General features: G+C 38.7%; 1 protein-coding gene across 9 annotated transcripts in view; it reads right to left on the bottom strand.

Moving 5' to 3' along the window:
- The window catches only part of PHF20 (PHD finger protein 20), a 128,209-nt gene that overhangs the window by 49,991 nt on the left and 58,383 nt on the right, over window positions 1-19,835 (bottom strand). For all 9 annotated transcript variants that reach the window (XM_059892644.1, XM_010811483.4, XM_015474164.3 and 6 more), the window contains 3 exons: window positions 17,663-17,776; window positions 16,392-16,580; window positions 15,422-15,601 (listed from right to left, as the gene is read on the bottom strand). In XM_059892644.1, the coding sequence (XP_059748627.1) occupies window positions 15,422-15,601; window positions 16,392-16,580; window positions 17,663-17,776 (483 nt within the window). The remainder of the gene's footprint in view (window positions 1-15,421; window positions 15,602-16,391; window positions 16,581-17,662; window positions 17,777-19,835) is intronic.

Genomic DNA, 19,835 nt, shown 5'->3' with positions numbered 1-19,835 from the left:
TGCCAGTTCAGGCAGTACAGGCCTCTGACATACCTCTCCCACATGCAAACCAAGCCCTGTTCAGCTTTTTCCCTGGTCTCTGAGCAAAAAGGATTCTGTCCTACCTTCTCTGAATTCCCATAAGTACTTCATGGAAAATAAGACTTGCAGTTATCTGTTCCTTTCTACTTATATTACAGTTGGTTATGTTCACTCCTCCGAAAATGCTGAAATGAGGAATATGCTCCATTCTTTACTTCTCCTACAGTCCTCACCTCAGCAGACCACTTCATCAAACAAGAGAGTTAGCCCTAGCCTCTCCAAGACAGTTTCTTTCTCATTAAATGGGAATAAAAATACTTATTTTACATATTCACAAGGTTCCCACATGTTTCCATGAGGTATTAGAAGATAAATCCTCTTACAAACTGCAGCAGGTTACTTGAACATTAGCTGTCACCTGGCTTGTCACTGACCTCACAGTTGTTTGCTTTAAAAAACTTATGCATAATCCCAGCCAGGGGTCCATGTACCAGCACACGATCTGAAAAAGTGTAACATCTAATTGTCCCATTTTATTAATCAAACACTGAGGTGTTAGTGGTAATTAGTAAAAGCACAACAGGAACAGCAAAATGATGGAACCAGTAAAAATGTTATACATTTTAAAAGAATTCTGAAGTAAAACATCCACAGCATAATTAAGCTTAAGAAAACCCACAAAAGAAACAGTGTCAGTAAAACAAAATTATATATGACTAACATAAAACATAAGTGTATTTTTTTTAGAATTGTAAGAATGTAAACCATGATAACGGTTTGCTTATGAGACTTCCAAGTAAAAAAACCAAAAACACTGATTTTTTTCCCCTATCTCTTCCATGTTATAATACCCATATTATTTTACAGTAGAAAGAATATAATTCTTTTATATTTTATATTATACTCCTCCCCAGAACAGTGGTCCTGTGACAAAAGAAACATGGTGATGTGAGCACAGTCAAGCAACCAGGAGAGCCACTGGTGTCCAAAGGGCATCCTGGGCCACTGTCTACAGCAATCCCAAGTCTCACACACAGTGTTCATCTGGAACATACATCACTGATAACACCAGCTAAGTGACATCATCCTCTCTTTGGATACTACAGTCCTTTGTCAACATGAGAGCAGTTACTAGGTTACAAAGGGCAGATAATATGTAAATTAAATCCTTCAGGGCATCTGGTTCAAAATCTAGGGGTAATGGAATTATCCTTAGGTTACAGGCTAAACTACAGGAAGCAATTTAATCCTGTTTTAGAAGCTAGCATGTAAATCAACATTTGCAAGTAGTTACAGGTATTATTGTTCAAATGCTGTGTTCTTCATCATGTTTAACAGATCTTTGTATGGAAGTATGCAGCCAAAGCATGGAGCTCTACCCTAGGCTCCCAGGCTTAAAATCCCAGGTCACCCTCTACTCTGGCCTCTCCCAAATTAATATGAGGAGAAAAATGGTCCATGGAATTTAGATTTGCTTTAAATAATAGTATAACTCTATTAATTATACTAAAAGAGTGCTTTCTTTTTCTTTTGCCGGGGGGAAAGAGAGGTAGAAAGAGACTATAAAATGTCTAATAATCCCTGCCTCGGGGCATCCACTCCTGTGTGCAATTCCCTCCCTTTGAGTGTGGGCAGGACCTGTATAACTTGCCTCTAATAGAACAGGCAAAGGTGACAGCAGATCACTTTCATGATTGTGTTTTGTAAGACCATAACATCCATCTTACTGGCAGGCACTCTCCCACACTGGCTAAATGCAACAAGCTATTGAGCTACTCAAGGGAGAATGCCATGTGGCAAGGAACTGAGAGTGCCCACAAAAGACTACAGCCCTCGGCCTGATAGCCTGCAATAACGTGTGAGCCTGGAAGCAGACCCTTCCTCAGTAGATTTTTCAGATGAGAACCAGCCCTGGTCAACTCCTTGACTGCAGCCTTGCAGAGAACCCTGTTAAGTTGTGCCTAGACGTCTCATCCACAGACACTGTGAGAAAATAAATGTGTTATTTTAAGATACTATGTTCGTGGTAATACTGCCACACAGCAACAGATAATAGAGAGTAGGATCAGAAGCTCTCAGTTTCTATTTACTTGGGCAATGCTTTATATTACACTTTCCCTTTTATGATAAGCATAATCTTTATAATAAAAAGGTTTTTAAACTATGTTTTCTGAGACCTGGCTTAGAAATCATGTCCTATATAACTACCCTTTTTTTGTATGGGCTTCCCTGGTGGCTCAGGAGACCCAGGTTCAATCCCTGGGTCGGGAAGATCCCCTGGAGAAGGAATATACCCATTGCCAAGTACCTCAAAACCTCACAGCTGGATTGCTTATGATGATGGTATTCACTCTGGCTGGCAATACTCAGTCTGGCCTTCTAAGCCCATGTAAATTCTAAGCACCATCATGCTTTCCAAACTCATCTCCCATTAGTTAGTCCACAATGAGGCCTTAGCAGCCGCCCCAGCCAACTGCTGGCCCCAGCGACCGCTTCACGCTCTTATAGCTCACACCTCTGCTCATGCTGTGCCCTCTCCCTGTCTAGCCAAGTCTACTTCCATGCAGACCCAGCTCACTCCAAATGCAGGAAGGCAGCCAGATGGCCTGGTTCTCAGGGACCACATGCTATCAACTCCTGGCACAAACAACTGTCTACTGCAGCCTCTCCTTAGCACTGTGGATCTGCTCCTGGATCCTGCTGTTTGTCACTGCTCCAGCCAGAGGATAAGGTTCACTGTCGTGTATGCCCTCAGCACTGACCCCCAGTATGATTGGTATTCTTGTCAGCAACAACTCCACATAACCCCAGTAGTTTAACACTATTTTGACATGTACTTGAAATACTATAATGAATAAAACATTTTTCAGGTCTGTGAAGCAATAGCTTTCTCAGCTGTGAAGCAACAAAAAGCAACCAAAGAGAAACGTGAACAGATTTAAATACAGCAACTCCAGTCAAATGTTTGGAATAAAAAAAATAACAAAATGTTCATAAACAGAGAAGCAGTTCATTATGCGAAGTCTGCACTAAGTACTTCTCCCATCCAAGAACTAACCAGGCCCAACCCTGCTTAGCTTCTGAGATCAGACAAGATCGGGTGCGTTCAGGGTGGTATGGCCGTAGTCAGCACTATGTAATTCTAATTAGTCATTTAAAAGAATGAAGTAGCTCTATACTTACTGATATGAATTACTCTCAAGATACACTGCTAAGTGAAAACAGAAAGTTGTTCAGTGTACACTGTACATTTGTGGTTGCAGATGGGGGGAAAGGTATTATAAAATGCATAGGAAGGAAACCAGAAGGATAGGTATCAAACTGTTAACAGCTCTAGAGAGAAGCTTAAGCTAGGAAAACAGGTGGTAAAGAGGAACTCTCACGTATCCTCTGTGTATGCCAGGAGCGTACTCTGGGTGTGCCCAGCACTCGGCTCTTGATTTCTAAACACAATTCACCACTTAAAAGAAATCAGGGCTTCCTGGAGAAATGGCTGAATCCAAGGTTGGGTGAGTACAGGATAAGCGTGCTACATTTTCTTATGCCAGAAAGTGAAGAAGACACAGGAACTAGCTTGAAGGGGTCCCACAACGTGGTTATTAAAATAAATAATGATAGAAACCATTATAACCCACAGAACAAAAGAAATTCCATGAGACCATGTGGATAAAAAGAGGGAAGGAAGAAAAGAAGGGAGGGAGGGAAGAATCAGGGAGAGAGGGAAAGGCAGGCAGGCAGGTACTTCCTTAACAGAATACAAACTAATAAATGTAGAAGGAATGATGAGAGTTAGAAATTACCATTTGGTAGACATCAGAGTAAAAATATTTATCAGGCAAGAAGCAGTATTAAAATAATGGGTGAACTCCTGATAAAGAAACACACAGATATTTGAGTATATGTAAATAAAGATACTTACATATACTCAAGGTATCCTCTCACAAGAAACTTAGTAACTATAAAGGGAAAAATAACAGCTTTACAGTAGAGAAACCTGGTGGGCAGTACCCTTAGCCAAGTGACCAAAGTTGACTTCATCAATAAACGGGACAGATATCATGTGGCTCCTGTTAGAATGCACTTGAAAAGGACACATCGCTTGCATGGTGTTGCTGCTAAAAGGGAATAACCTAAATCTAATTATCTGGATACATAAAAAAAACCCCAAATTCAACGACATCATATTCTTCAGAAATGTCAAGGTCATGAAAAACAAAAAAACACTGAAAAAAATGTTTCAGCTGAAAGGAAACTAATGAAACATGACAATTAAATCCAGTGTGACATCCTGAGTTGGATCCTGATCCCCTCAGAATAAAGTTTCCTCCACGCTTGGTATGAAGAACATTATCAGAACTGATGAAGTCTGAATAAGGTCCTGACTTTGATAATTAAATTATGGTCATGTAATTAAATGTTCTAGTTATCAGGAAATCAACACAGAAGAACTTAGGGGTAAAGGTCTGCAACTTACTTGCAAATAATTCAGAAAAATAGTTTTTAAAGAATAGAATAATGAAGCAAACAGTAAACTGCTAACAAACAGGGAATCTGGTTGAAGGTATATAAGAAATTCTTTCCACTATTTTTGCAACTTTTTATGTCTTCCAATATTTCAAAATAAAAACATCTTTTAAATATAAAAATGAAAAAATTTATGCAGGAAAAATACTTTGAGGTCACAGAATAGCTAAGTGGGAGGAAAGCAACCCTGGCAAGGCTATCCAACTTGGACCTCACAAGAGAAACTGAGCATTTATTCCACAAGATGGCAGAGCTGCCCCAAAGGCCAGAGCTGCGTATGGAGCAGCTAACGCACGGCTTCTGATGGTGTTGCCTTCCCAGCCTCCTTCACACTGATCTTGACTCCATCCAGTTAGAAATTACAAGACTGGCACCAGCTCAGGACAGCAACCTCTAAACAGTGACTAACACAGCAGTACCCTGGCCTCCAGGGGCCTTGCGGGATGCTTCTGAGAATGATCCCGCCCTCCTTCCTGCTGACTTACATAATACATTCCTGGTGAATGAGTTCTCAACAACCAGCAATCTTTTCATCCTGTGCTCACCACTAAGCCCATGTTCCAAAAGAAAAACCGGGAACACCATTCAGTTTCCAGATCAACACTTCCACCCCTCAAATTAAAGACTTTCAAAGGCACCACCCTGTCTGGAGTGGTGACATCACTTGGGCCACACACAGTGCTCTTCAAAGCTGGCCTACTAAGCTGCTTTTGAGTCTACACACTGCTTTGACACTTGCCCTCGAGGGCAGTGCGAGCTCCGTGTTACACACTGTGCAACCTCTCTGAAGGCAGGATGTGTGTTCACTTCACCTGACTTATACAGCACCCAGCATCTCACCAGATGGCATTTAGTACTCAGTCAGAAGACAGGAGTTGGAATGACCCAGCCATTGGGAAATGTGGTATTCTAACTCTGGCTGAGTTACCCCTTCTTGCCAAGTACTAGTTTCTTCTACAAAACAGGGAGAATTAACAGTAAAAAATTAGCAAGAACTTAGATGTCTTTCACAGTGGGAAGTTAAATAAATTATGGAAAATCATCCAAAGAAATAAATTATATGTAATATTGAAACAGCTATGAACTGACATGGAAAAATACTGTATAAAAATGATAAGCCATTGACTAATACAAGAATATGATTCTACCACTCTGTTTTTAAAAAGTTACATGGGTACATGTGTGTTTATATATGCAGAGAACCATGTGCTGAAGAATGGAAAAGCATATACCAAACTGTTCCATGGTTCTTTCAAGAGGGGGAAGAGTAACGGAGGGCTTTTCACTTTTTTTCCTTTTACTTAGTTTTAATTTTTCCTAGTATATTTGGTTTTGAAATTTATATGAGGGAAACAAACAGCAAAATGACTCTTTATATATTAATAATAATCTTTAAATAGGGCTCCTTAACTGTCTTTATGCCAGAGTAGTTGTGAAAACTCATCAAGAAGTTGTACTTACAAAATTAGTATTCCTTAGTGTTCTCACTGTGAAAAATTAAATGTAAATTTTAACATCAACACTAAATAAAACCTTTCATTGCTGTCTCCTTATGAATCAAAAATGATGACCATACTTGCTTGGAGGACAGCAAGGACTGTGGCTGGACAGAGGCAGCAGGAAGGAGAGGAACTAAGGAAAGATGAAGCTGGAGCGTCAGCAGGCAGCCGGGCCAGAGTAAGACCCCGAGGCCCTCACTCATGACCAAAACCAACAGTTCAGGTGTGGGAAACATGCATGTTATTTTTATTGTTCTTGTACTTTTCTAGATTTCTTTTCAACTTTATGAACATAAAAAAGCAAATTACCAAGAAAGAATATGCTGAATAAAGACAAGATTACCTCCATTAATGAGGTAAAAAGTACCAGTGAAATCCCTAGTGGAGTTTGAATAACGTCCAGATTTTGATAATTGTGGTAACATAAGAGAATGCCCTCTTTTTTTTTTTTAAGGAAATATACATCAAAATATTCAAGGGTAAATACTGTCAAACAATTCATAGAAAAAAAAAAAAAAAACTTTAAAATACCTTAAGGCCACAGAACAGCTAAGCAGGAGGAATGCAACCTTACCAACAGAGAGATCCAAGTGAACTGACAGCTCTATCCTGCAAATGAAGCATTTCAATAGATTCGCAAACAAGAAAGCAAGTCAAATCAAATCAACTGTTTGGTACCAACTTACCTGCTCAGCCTTAACCCACTTCAGGAAGCCTTCAACTAAGTCAGAAAGCACACCTAATAGTCTCAGAAAAGACCCTGAGATTATACTATTGATGCTGTTGTCTTTATCTCCAAATGCCTAACTGCTACTCATCCTTCAAAGCCCTGTCAAGTTCCATATTCTTCCACCCCTACCCTCAAACTATTAACCTAAACATCACCTGTCTCCAGATGTCGGGTCCAAAGAGCACTTAATGTACCCTAAGACCAACAGCGCCCCACTGATAGCCAGCAGAGCTCTCTGGCATACAGTAAGATGTATAGTATTCACTCCCAGGCATATAGTATTCGTTCTCAGGCAACAGGACTCAAAGAAGAGAATCCTGAGTTCAACTTCCATGTGACAGGTACACATTATCACTGCCAGTCTTCTCTTCTTAAAGTTTTAAGTATTTCTCATGACACCACCTTACTTTCTCTCTTGTAATACAATCTCATTCATGCCTCAGGACAGAAAGACCTACAAGGGCAATGACCAGATGTCTCATTCATTTCTCTAACCCCAAAAGAACAATCAATTCTCAGCCAGTGTTCCACCGGGATATGCCTGATGACAGATCACAGACACTCCCAACTTCCCCAACTACAATGACTCTAAGTCTATGACTCTCTTACTCAAGAAAACAGAGAACACAGTGGCCTGAAATCTAACAATTATAAGTGCTACATTAAACCAGACCAGGTTAATTTAAAAATAAATAATTTACAAAAACTACTGTAGGCATTACTCTGAAACTACCCTGGTTAATTTGCAAGTAAATCATCTGTAAACTTGTAATAGTTCAGTGACAAGTAACTTCCCATTCATTTTATAACTGACAACATATTAGTGGAACACCAGACCATGTGGCAATGTCCGATTTCTAACAGGTACTCAGTTTAAAAAAAAAATAAGAAAAAATTAGGTGAATAAGCCTGCACTTCTATTTAGTTTTCTCTCTTGTTTATGGTTCATTTAGAATATTCACAAATGACACAGCTTAGAATAGAGTCTGGCACTTAGTAGGCACTTGTTAAACATTTATTGACTAAAATGAATGAATGGGTTTCCCTGGTGGTTCAGTGGTAAAGAATCCGTCTGTCAAAGCAGGAGACGCGGGTTCAATCCCTGGGTCAGGAAGAGCCTCTGGAAAAGGAAATGGCAACCCACTCCAGTATACTTGCCTGGGAAATCCCACGGATAGAGGAGCCTGGCAGGCTACCATACATAGGGTCCTAAAGAGTTGGACATGACTTTGCAACTGAGCATGCATGCAAAATTAATGAATGGACTACAGTCCATTTTCAAACAGCCCTGGTTATCTGTGAATGACCAAATAGGCTGGGCTGAGGTTTAGAGAATAACCTAACTTCTCAGGGCATATATTCTAATTTCTGAATAAATTCCTACTCAAGTAGAACAATTTCAACTGCATTCCCCTCTTGACATTTAAGCATAAAAGCAAATAGCTTAGAGCTTATTCCAAAAGAAAAAAGTAATGGTATCCATGCTGCATTTACTCTTCCTAGCTCAAGCTCCAGGTAATCACACCACTAACCCTACTACACACTCTCTTGCAAACAGGCAAGTACTTCAGTTAGTTGCCATGGTTTCAAAATTATTCCCTAAAAAATCCTCCATGCAACCTCAAGAAACAAAAAAACATGAAATCTTCCCACCATCTTTTCCAAGACTTCCCTGTCCCACCCTCACTTTACCTTATTTCCATCTTCGCCACAAACCTGAGATGCGGCTAAATTAACTGACATGAGACAGAAACTGCATGTGTGTGCAAACTTTAAAACAAGCACTGGGATTTAGCCTCTAACCTCATCTCCTCACTCATCTCCTCTGCACAGCATATTTCCTAGTGGTGAAGAACAATTCATTGCCAATCTCAAATGATGTCTAACATTAACAACACCCTTAAGACAACATAATGAAGAGCTTAGTCTGCTGAGCTAAGGGACGTGGCTGTGATAGAGAGTTCTCCATGCCAAAAGAGACTTCTACACTCTGAGATTAAATTTCTACCAAATTTGCACATCAAATCTAATAATCCCTCCCAAAGGAGAGAAAGTCGGCTGAGGAGAGAAGCCCTGCCATTGAGAAGAGGCTCAGCAAGAAAGGAGAAGATCCTTGGTACCCACAAGCCCACAAGGCTGAGGCACAACACTCTGCACCAGCGGAACAGAAGACCAAAGGAATGAGCCAGAAGTGACACTTGAATACTTTCAGTTTACTATTTTCAAAGAACTGCTCTGCCACTGCATTTATGCCAACTACATACAATCTGATTAACAACAACAAAAACCTGCCCCTCCAACCTAAATTGAAATTATCCACATAAAAGTATAAATTCTGTAGACATACAGTCATCATGGTATAAAAGTCTTATAACGACAAAACTATTTAAATGTCATTCATTTTAACATTGTAAAATTTTCTATTTATAATTTAAATTACTCTTTTTTGTTTGTTTTTTGCCGCACTGAGCGCCTTGCAGGATCTTAGTTCCCGGAACAGGGATTGAACCAGGGCCAGGTCAATTGAACACAGTCCAGGTCGTAACCACTGGACCACCAAGGAATTCCTCCAAATTTAAATTACTCTTAATGTTTGAAAAATTTGAAAGTAATGCCTTTGTGGAATAAAGGCAAAGAATTTCAAATCTTACATTTATTATTAAATATATAAATTAGATTTACATTTCGTATAACACAAATGAGTATGTAAATGTATAGATTTCATGACAGCTTATATTAAATAAGCATAGGACTTCCCTGGCGGCTCAGATGGTGAAGCGTCTGTCTACAATCCAGGAGACCTGGGTTTGATCCCTGGGTCAGGAATATTCCCTGGAGAAGGAAATGGCAACCCACTCCAGTACTCCTGCCTAGAAAATCCCATGGATGGAGGAGCCTGGTGCAGGCTACTGCCCATGGGGTCACAAAGAGTTGGACACGACTGAGCGACTTCACTATATTAAATAAAGTCACAAGTACACAGTGTCAAAATACAAAATCGCTAAATATTCAACTGACTACCTTTTCTCCATTTGAAAGAGCCTAGTAAGAGACGTGCTACACCTCTATGCATACAGTCCCCTCTACTGGAATACCTAGTCCCCTGTGTTACTCATGGGGTAGTGCTATACATCTGTCAAGATTCAGCTTAAACATCATACCTCCCAGATTAAGGTGGTCTTCAGGCAGGCATTGATCTTCCATCACTGACACTTATTAGCACAGCGTCTGCTACCCACGGCAACAGGACACTCTAATCAATCTGAGCAAAAAAGATATATGACCAGAGCTTCCACATCCACGTGTGCAGTGTCTTCTCACCATGCATGCCCTAACTGCAGGAAGACAGTTTCATTTAATCTCTACTATTTCCCTGAGTCTCTCACTAAAAGCATGTCTGCACATCCTTCTCCAGGGAACCATGCTCAACCCAAAAATCTCCACAAGTGTCTTCATTCTACCTCTGGGCTCATACACACCCAAGAAGCTCTGCTTTGGGAACTCCACAGCCTATCTTCTCCACACACATGAAGGAAGAAGGTTACAGACCACCCAGGTTTACCAAAGGAACACATCCCGGGTCCCAGACCATATCATCAATAGACCCTCAAGACATTTGATTCCATAACTTGTTTCTGGCTAAATTCTCCAACAAGGCCATGTCTTCCTCACTTAGGCTGCCATAGTTCACAATATAGCATAGTCCAGAAGAGGGATATCCTACAAGCCCCCTTTGGGCTTCACGGATATTTAAGAAACACCAGAATTTACTCACACTAATTCCCTCATCCACTACTTTACCTCTTTCAATCATTGTTAAGTCAAATTTTATAAAATAAACAACTTTTTAAAGATGAACATTGGGGACTTCACTGGTGGTCCAGTGGTAAAGAATCTGCCAGCCAATGCAGGGCACATGGGTTCAGTCCCTGGTCCAGGACGATCCCACATGCCGCAGGGCAACTAAGACTGTGAGCTGTGACTACTGACGCCCAAGCGCCTTAGCGCCTGTGCTCTGCAGCAAGAGATGCCACCACAATGAGAAGCCGCGCACAGCAACTCTGCTCGCCCAAACTAGAGAAAGTCCGTGTGCAGCAATGAAAACCCAGCACCGTCAAAAATGGATAAATAAATTTTTTAAAAAGATGAACGTTGATCAAGAATCTTAGAACGGGGTTCGGGGTGAGAGGGAGATTTAAGAGGGAGGAGACATATGTATACCTAGAGCTGATTCATGTTGATGTATGGCAGAAACCAACACAACGTTGTAAGGCAACGATTCTCTAATGAATATGATCATAACTATATTTTTTAAGTACCAAGGAAAAAAGAATGTAGAATTGTTTTTTAATTTCATTATTAAGAAATACAATGATTCAAAGTAAAAGACAAGGGACAGACCAAGAGAAAATACAGTACAATATATATAAAAGACAAAGGGTCCATATCAATAATACACAAAGGCAACTTGGCAAATCAGTAATAAAAACAAATAACCCTACAGGAAGTGGACAAAGACTAAAGACAATTCACAAAAAATAGACTAAAATATTCAATAAAACATGAAAAACTGTTCAATCTCATTTTAAAAAATACAACTTCCAATGTTAACCTACATTAAAGAAAATTTAAAAAGGTGAGTAGTATCCACAGATAGGAAGAATGTAGGGAAAACGCGTACCACACTCTGTACTATACCACACTCTTGATCATAATATAAAGCAGAATGGTCTTTTTATGAAGGATGATTTGTCATCGGAATTTAAAACACGCATTCTGTTGAATCTAGCAATCATACTTATAAAAACGTATCCTACAGGACTCTTCACTAGCGTTCAAGGATTACTATATTAATGTAATATAGTATTGCTTTTGTAGTATTTAGTATTTAGGTTATTACTTTGCTATTGCTCAGTAATAACCTAAATATCCATCAAAAGGAACCATTTATCAGAAATATAACATTATGAAATTATGATTTTTTTTTCACATTACCAATAACATCCAAATAGCTATTAATACAACACGCAATCATGGGACTTATCTTTCTGTGTAGTCATGGATACGTGCAACTACCTATACTGTGTGTCTATTAACATAAGGTAGAGTTTTCTCCGTCAGTAATGGTAGAAGACCTCCCATGGAAACAACCCTTTTGATTACAACCATTATAAACTCTGGGGAAAAAATATAAAAGAAAAAAATATCTAAAGGCACTGAAGAGCAACAAGGAGAGACAGAAACACGAGTTAGACATTTGAAATAAACTTTTCATGTAAAGATGGGCTCCAGTAAGAAGCACTGCATAGCTAAAACCCTTGAGTCTTATTGGCTGAAGAAATAGAAGACAAAGTTCACTGCAATGACAACAGCTAGAAAGTGAGGAGTAAAATCTTAGAAAGAAGCCAGCCACAAAAGGGTGGCCTCATTTGATACATTTAAATTCTGTCTGATCGCTGACTGATCTCCGAACCTATAAAATTCCAAGAAGACCAACTGAAGCTCAAAGACTGAACAGAGGTTTCAGATTCTGCCCGTTGCAGGAGAAAAGAAAACATAAAACAGAAGCATACTGCAACAAATTCAATAAAGATTTTTATTAATTAAAAAAAAAAGGTCTACATCAAGAAACTGGAGTTTTGAGTTCAAATAAATTTCCCTTTAAAACAAAGAAATCATTATTCTTCAGAGGAGCATAACATAATCCAAACTACAACCTATCACTAACAATGCAAAGGCTATAATCCAATACATTAGAGATATAAAGAAATGGGAAAGTGTCACCTAGAGTGAAGTCAGTCAATGACGATTAACTTCAGAATAATCTAGATGTTGTTAGGTATTTTTTAAAAGCTATTAAAACTATGCTCATGATGAGTAAACAGACTGAAAATCTCAGCAGAGAATCTAGGGGAATAAAAGGAATATTATAGAACTAAAAAGTACTAGAAATAAAAGAATTCACTGGATGGGCTTAAAAGCAGAGTGGAGTTGAGAAAAGCATTTGAAAATATATTGAAAATTTTTCAGTCTGAAAATGAAGGGGGAAAGCTGAACAAAAACATAAAAATCCACAGAGTTCCAGTGACCGTGGGGTAGTTTCTAAAAGTCTCACATAAATTTGATGAAATAAATCAGTTTTCATATTCAGGCTCAGTAAATTTCAAGCAAGTTATATATAACACTAAAACAAATCTTAACACGTCATAGCCAACTGCTAAAAACCAAAGATAAAAAAGAAAACCTTGAAAGCAGCCAGAAAGAAAACAACACATTACAGTCAGGGAAAACAACAGTATGAATGATCACTAATTTCCTTTCAGAAACAATAGAAGACCATGAATAACATCTTTCAAGTTAGTATAAAGAAGTGATACTTTAAAGTATTTAAAGAAAGAAAAACTGTAAACCCACAATTCTATATCCAGTGAAAATATCCTTTAAGAATGAAAGTTAAAAAAAAAAAATGAATGAAAGTTAAATAAAGTCATGTTCAAATAAACAGAAACCAAGAGAATGTGTCACCAGGAAACCTGGCCTACAGAAAAAAAACAAAAAACACGAAAGGAAAATTTAACATGAAAAGAAATCTTCAAGAAGAAATAAAGAAGGGAGGTTCAAGAGGGAGGGGACATGCATATACCTATGGCTGATTCATGTTGATATATGGCAGAAACCAACACAATATTGTAAAGCAATTATCCTCCAGTTAAAAATAAATAAGTTAAAAAACAAAAGATATGAAGAATACTGGATATGGTAAATACATATGTAAATCATTATCTCTTTTTTAATCTTCTTTAAAATATATGGGCAAAAATTATAATACTATACTGTCAACTTTATAGCATATGTAGATTCAATTCATGTGATAACTAGAGCATAAAAAGGGGGTGTTAGTGGATTATACAACATTTTATATAAGACGGTTCAATATTAACTATAAGTAAACTGTGAAAAGTACATATATACATTATAATACCTAGAGTAACCTCTGAAACAAATGCTAAGAAGTATAGCTTAAAGCTAATAGATGAATTAAAATTGGATTTTAAAAATTCAATTAACCTGAAAAAATAGGGAAGAAGGAAAAGAACAAAACACAGGATCAAACAGAAGAAAAAGCAAAATGGCAGACCTCAATGCAATCATATCGGTAATTTCATTTAATGTAACTAAACAATGCAGTTAAAATCCAAACTCAACTATCTATAAAAGACAGTTTGAACTTAAAGGCATAGTTATACTGAAAGAAAAGAGACAGAAATAGATAGATCATGTATATAGAAAGCAAAAGAAAGGTGGAGTACCTGTTCTAATATCAGAAAAAGGACATAAGAATTAAGTCAATTTTCATATTCAAGCTCAGTGAGTCTCAAGCAGGTTAAATACAAAACTAAAACAAATTTAAGCACATCATAGTGTGACAGTCAAGAAAAAGACTACCACCAAAGAAACAGTGATATTTCACATTACAAAGAGGGCGATTCATGGTTAGGAATTCATGGGGCTTTCACTGCTGGGGCCCGGGTTCAATTCCTGGTCAGGGAACATTCCACAAGCCTTACCGCCAAAACAGAACACAAAGCGGGGCAATTCATTAGGAGGACATAGCAATTAAAAATATGCATGCAAATAAAAACTAACTTCCAAATACATGGATCAAGAATTAAAGAGAGAAAAAGATAAATCCATAATCACCCATCTCTTAGTAGATGGTAGAAACAGATACACACATGGAAAAAAACAAAACTAAACCAGTGGCAACGTATCAGAAAAACACCATCAACCACCCTGACCTAACTGACAGATTTACAACATGGCAGAACACACAATTTTTTCAGAAGCATACAGAATATCCATCAAGACAGATCATATGCTGGACCAGAAAAAGCAGCAGAGCAAATGTATAAACGCTGGGGTAATTCCCTGGCAGTCCAGGGGTGAAGATTCCACACTTTCACTGCAGACCGTGTGGGTGTGATCCTCGGCAGGGGAACTAAAAGCTCCCATGCCCCCGTGGCATGGCCAAAAATAAAAACAAATAAAGACTGAAATCCGACAGAGTATGTTCTTTGACCATCAAGGCATTATATCAGAAATCAGTAACAACAAGGTATCTATAAAAAAATCTAACACTTGGAAATGAAACATATTTCTAAGTAACACACAGTCAACAAATAAATCATAGATATTCTGAACTGAATGAAAATGAATATACAACATATCAAAATTTGTAGGATGCAGCTAAAGCAGTGCTTAGAATATTTTATAACTTTAAATGCTCATATTAGAAAAAAGTATCTAAAATCAATGACCTATATTTTTAGAAACATTTAAAGAAAGAAAACAAGATCAAAACAGAAATCAATGACATTTTTTTTAAATAGAGAAAACTAAAGCAAAAGGTTAGTTCTTTGAAATTATTTACAAAACTGATAAATCCTCAGTAAATCAAGAAAAGAGAGGAAGTACAAATTAGCAATATCAGATAAGCATGTAGCATTTTTAAGTATATAGCATCAAAATAAGAAACTGTTATTAATAAAGGGTGAAAAAAAAATTAGGAAAGTTCATTTTAGTTCACAATCAAAGCAGAAGCAGAAGTATATTTTATAAGCAGATTATGTTAACTCTAAATATGAACCTGCCACAGTAGAAATCTCTTGTAATTCAGCAAGGGGAGAAGCCGGTTCTGTTTTCATAGTGTTTTCTCCCATTGACTTGCAGTTCAACTCCAAGCCTGCAGGCCCCAATCCATCCCCAATGGAGTGGCAAGTTATTGTGGATGAGACCTGGCCAGCTTCCAAAGGAGATTTCAACTGACCTAGAAGAAAAAGAGAAAGATTGGGGAACATATACAAGTATTTAGTCTGAGAACCAAAAGTCCCACAAAAGACTAATAAAGTCAGGGTCTTTTTAGAGGAAGCCATTCATTTCATAGAATACATTCACAAGTTCTAGCACACATAGGGTTGTAAGCATATCAAAGAAAAAGGCTAATAAGAAGCTAAAGTGAAGGGAGGATCTACTGGAAATATTAACAAAAAGGCAGACGCACTAGAGTAAGATGGCATCAGAAAGACAGAAGAAAAAGGCTCTTTAGCACTATACCTCCAACCCAACATTCACATACATAAGCAAAATCAATCACAAATGCACACAAAAGTTTGTCTGTGAATCCTCAGTGAAAAATATGAGAAATACTGCAGCCAAATCAATATCTTGATTTCAAGACAATCTAAAACTTGTGTAAGGCAGTACACAATGACTGATTTAGACAGGTTCTCACTGGAGAAGGCAATGGCACCCCATTCCAGTACTCTTGCCTGGGAAATCCCATGGATGGAGGAGCCTGGTAGGCTACAGTCCATGAGGTTGCTAAGAGTTGGACACGACCGAGCGACTTCACTTTCACTTTTCACTTTCATCCATTGGAGAAGGAAATGGCAACCCACTCCAGTGTTCTTGCCTGGAGAATCCCAGGGACAGAGGAGCCTGGTGGGCTGCCATCTATGGGGTCACACAGAGTCGGACACGACTGACATGACTTAGCAGCAGCAGCACCAAGACAGGCAGCAGGTTGGCAAGACCATTCTAGAACAGACTCTACTCACCTTCTTCTGATTCCTTGGTATTGGATGAAGTGTTTTGCAAAGGATCAGTATTAACCGTATCAACCAAATCTGATACAACCAAGTCAGGATCTAGAATTTCATGGGTCCCATTAGTGGACAGCCTGGAAGACCGTCTCCTTGATAAGTCTTTGTCAGTGTTTTCCGAGTAGTTTTTTGACTTTTCCTGGGCTATAAACCATTAAGAGAGTTGTAGTCAAGAGACCAGAAGAAATAACTCTGCTACTATAGATTTCTGGGGCTTCCCACGTGATGTTAGTGGTAAAGAACTCACCTACCAATGCAGGAGACATAGAGACGCAGGTTTGATACCTGGGTTGGGAAGATCCCCTGGAGGAGGAAATGGCAACCCACTCTAGTATTCTTGCCTGGAGAATCCCATGGACAGAGGAGACTGGCGGGCTATAGTCCATGGAGTCACAAAGAGTCGGACACTACTGAAGTGAATTAGCACACACAGATTTCTGGACTGGCTGCCTTGATAAGGGCTTAAACAGACTTCTGGCATCAATGATGAAAGGAAATACCTTATCCTGGCTTATAGTTTTAAATAAAGGCACAGTCTTTCTGCCAGGACATAATTTTCCTAATTTAAGGATTTGTGATATGAAAATATGTGGGCAAGGTCACATCCCAATCTTGACAAGTGCTATTTTGGGGCTTCCCAACATAAAAATGTACGTATTAACAACACCCCAAGGCAATAAGGTTTACAGAGCCTTAGAGCCATCATAAGTCCTTTCTGGAACCAATAGGGTATTTTTTAAAAATCAATAAATAGCATTTTTTAAAATGGAAGTATAGTTGATTTACAATGTTGTGATAGTTTCAGGTGTGCATGAATATATAGGTTCATGCACATACATATGCTCTTTTTCAGACTCTTCCACTACACTAGGTTATTTTAAAATATTGAATATAGCTCCCTGTGCTAGAGTAAGATCAATAAATATATATTTAAAGTTTCACTCGTCACAGGAAATCCATCACTTCCTAAGCCATTAAATTTCCAGTGGAATCCAAATCAGATGGGTATGGAAATGGCATTACTGAACTCAACATTAACATAGCTTGTGCTTTGGGATTTATTTTCCCTCTAGCAAAATCCTCTGATCCAAACACATCCCATTCACACTAGCCCCTGTGATCAACAAGCATTAGAGTCTATAAGGCCCAGGTGACAACACGGACACAGGGGAGCTAACCCAACGGTTGTCAAGTTCCAGCCACACATACACAAACGGAAGACTCACATGAATTTTTGTCAAGCCGAGGACGTTTTAACGGGACTTCATTTCCTTTTGATATTTTCCGTCTTCTCAATTCCAATGTTATTGGTTGCAAAGTTTGAGAGTTTGAATCCACAGCTATAATGATTATAAAACCACACACACACACAAAAAAAGATATGTAGTTTTTTATTGACCAATTCTCATGCTGTATACAAACAAAACATATATGTGTGTGTGTGTGTGTATACATATACACACACACACACACACAAATCATTGCATGATAAATAAACCCTCAAAGGGCATTCTTACTTAAGCCAAAAGGAGTAAAAAGTGAAATGGGTGAGAGATTACTTCCTTATAGGAAATGCTGACATCCTGCAGACTGACCTCTGAATCTTTGTGATCTTTCCTACGACCCAGCTCTAGTCATATACTGATCTCCTAAAACCCACTCCTTAAATATCCTAATATGACTCCTTTAAAATATGAGGGTATACAAAGGCAACAGTAAAGTCATTTTTATAACCATCAAATCTTCTCATCAAAATTTGGCTTATTCAATACTCAGGAAATCCACCATGCAGGCTAATCCTTAAAATGTTGTACCCTGGGACTAAAGCTTGATTATTATTTTCAACCTCTACTTGCTGAACTGGTCAGCTTGGCATTGGTCCTAGTTTTGAGGGACCAAAGAGAATGTCAACATTTACAACCTCTTAAAAACAATTCCAGAAAAATCTCAGGAGACCATGCTATTTGATAGCCAATGTTCCAGACAAGGCTGCTTAACACTGGCAAATCCAGCACTGACATAATTTTAGCAGTGCAGAAGCTAAACCCTTAGACGGTACTCACTTTTTATTTTTTAAACCTAACAAGAAGTTCTCTCCCATCAGGAAAGATAAGAATCCAAAAGGCAGGCAGAAGAAAAAAACAAAAGAAATTGGAAAGCTTGAGGGAAAGGTAGGGCTAGGGGGTCTGATGAAGGTTGAAATGAGAGAAAGCAGCAGCCAGGGGAAGGAAGAGAGGGAAGAGGGAAGGAAATGGGAGGGGAAGAAGGAGGGGGAGAGAGAAGACTCATCTAAGACCAGAAGCTTCAGATCTGCCATGTCAAATGTACAAAGGACAGAGGGCTGAGCTTTGAGGAGGCAAACCTGATGAGAATGCTGGTCTCTTTGGTTCTTTGTGTGTTCAAGCTTCTCAATGTGCCAACATTACTTCGTTCCAAGGGTGGGAACTTAGAGATCACACACATTCCACATTAAATACAAACAACCCTCCCTAAATAGCTCAGATCTGGTTCCAGTAAGGTCTGTATAATCTAGCGAGCTCAAGCCTCCACCATGTCAACTGACTTATTTCAAGCGATTTTTAAAGAGGATTTGAAGTATATGAAATACTGGCAAGCCTTCACATTGATACCATATACAAACCGGGGCTAACCACACAGAAACTCAATGTTTCCCAACACTGAATTATTTTTACAGTAAGAATCATCTGGGAAGGTTGTTAATAATTAGTATTCCCAAATCCTGCTCCAGAGATTCTAACTGGAGAGGAACAGCTCAGGCAAGTGTTAACAGTAAGCTTGGAAAACCCCAGTTCTCTATTAAATTTGATCCTATCTGGTGTAACATCCTACACTTAATACAAGCAATAAACTGAATGCCCCATTTTTAATCAGAGTGAAGTAAGGTGGCTTCAGAGAAGCAGTCTGCAGACTGGAATGCAAGTATCCCAGTCCACACTTTCCAGAGAGTACAACCCACTGTAAGAGTAACCAAAGGGGAATCTGTTTCAGAACACTCAAGTCCCACATACTCACTCTCTTCCCTAAACTATGGTGAGGACACATCAGATTTCTGCCTGTTCACACTGTCTACCTTTCCTTGAATAAGTGCCCTCCTCCCACTTACACAAAAAGGCCTGCTTATTTACATCCCACATCGTAACACAGTACACTGCCCAGAGGTTTAAAATGTCTAGACCTTCTCAACAGGGGTTCCTCATTTGAAAACAGAACAAAGGTTATTTTCTTAATTCTCCCAAGAGTTGTTTATAACTAGTACCACCACCAATTGGCAGAAGTCAATTCATTACTTCTGCCAAGGTCACAGATGCCTTGGGCATTAGAGCTTAATTCTCTCTTGGAATCCTACTGAGAAAGCCAGCGAAGTTAGACCACTGCTGT

This window comes from Bos taurus, chromosome 13 (assembly GCF_002263795.3).
Source record: "Bos taurus isolate L1 Dominette 01449 registration number 42190680 breed Hereford chromosome 13, ARS-UCD2.0, whole genome shotgun sequence".
Taxonomy (NCBI): domain Eukaryota; kingdom Metazoa; phylum Chordata; class Mammalia; order Artiodactyla; family Bovidae; genus Bos; species Bos taurus.
This window is presented reverse-complemented; position numbering and strand designations above follow the sequence as displayed.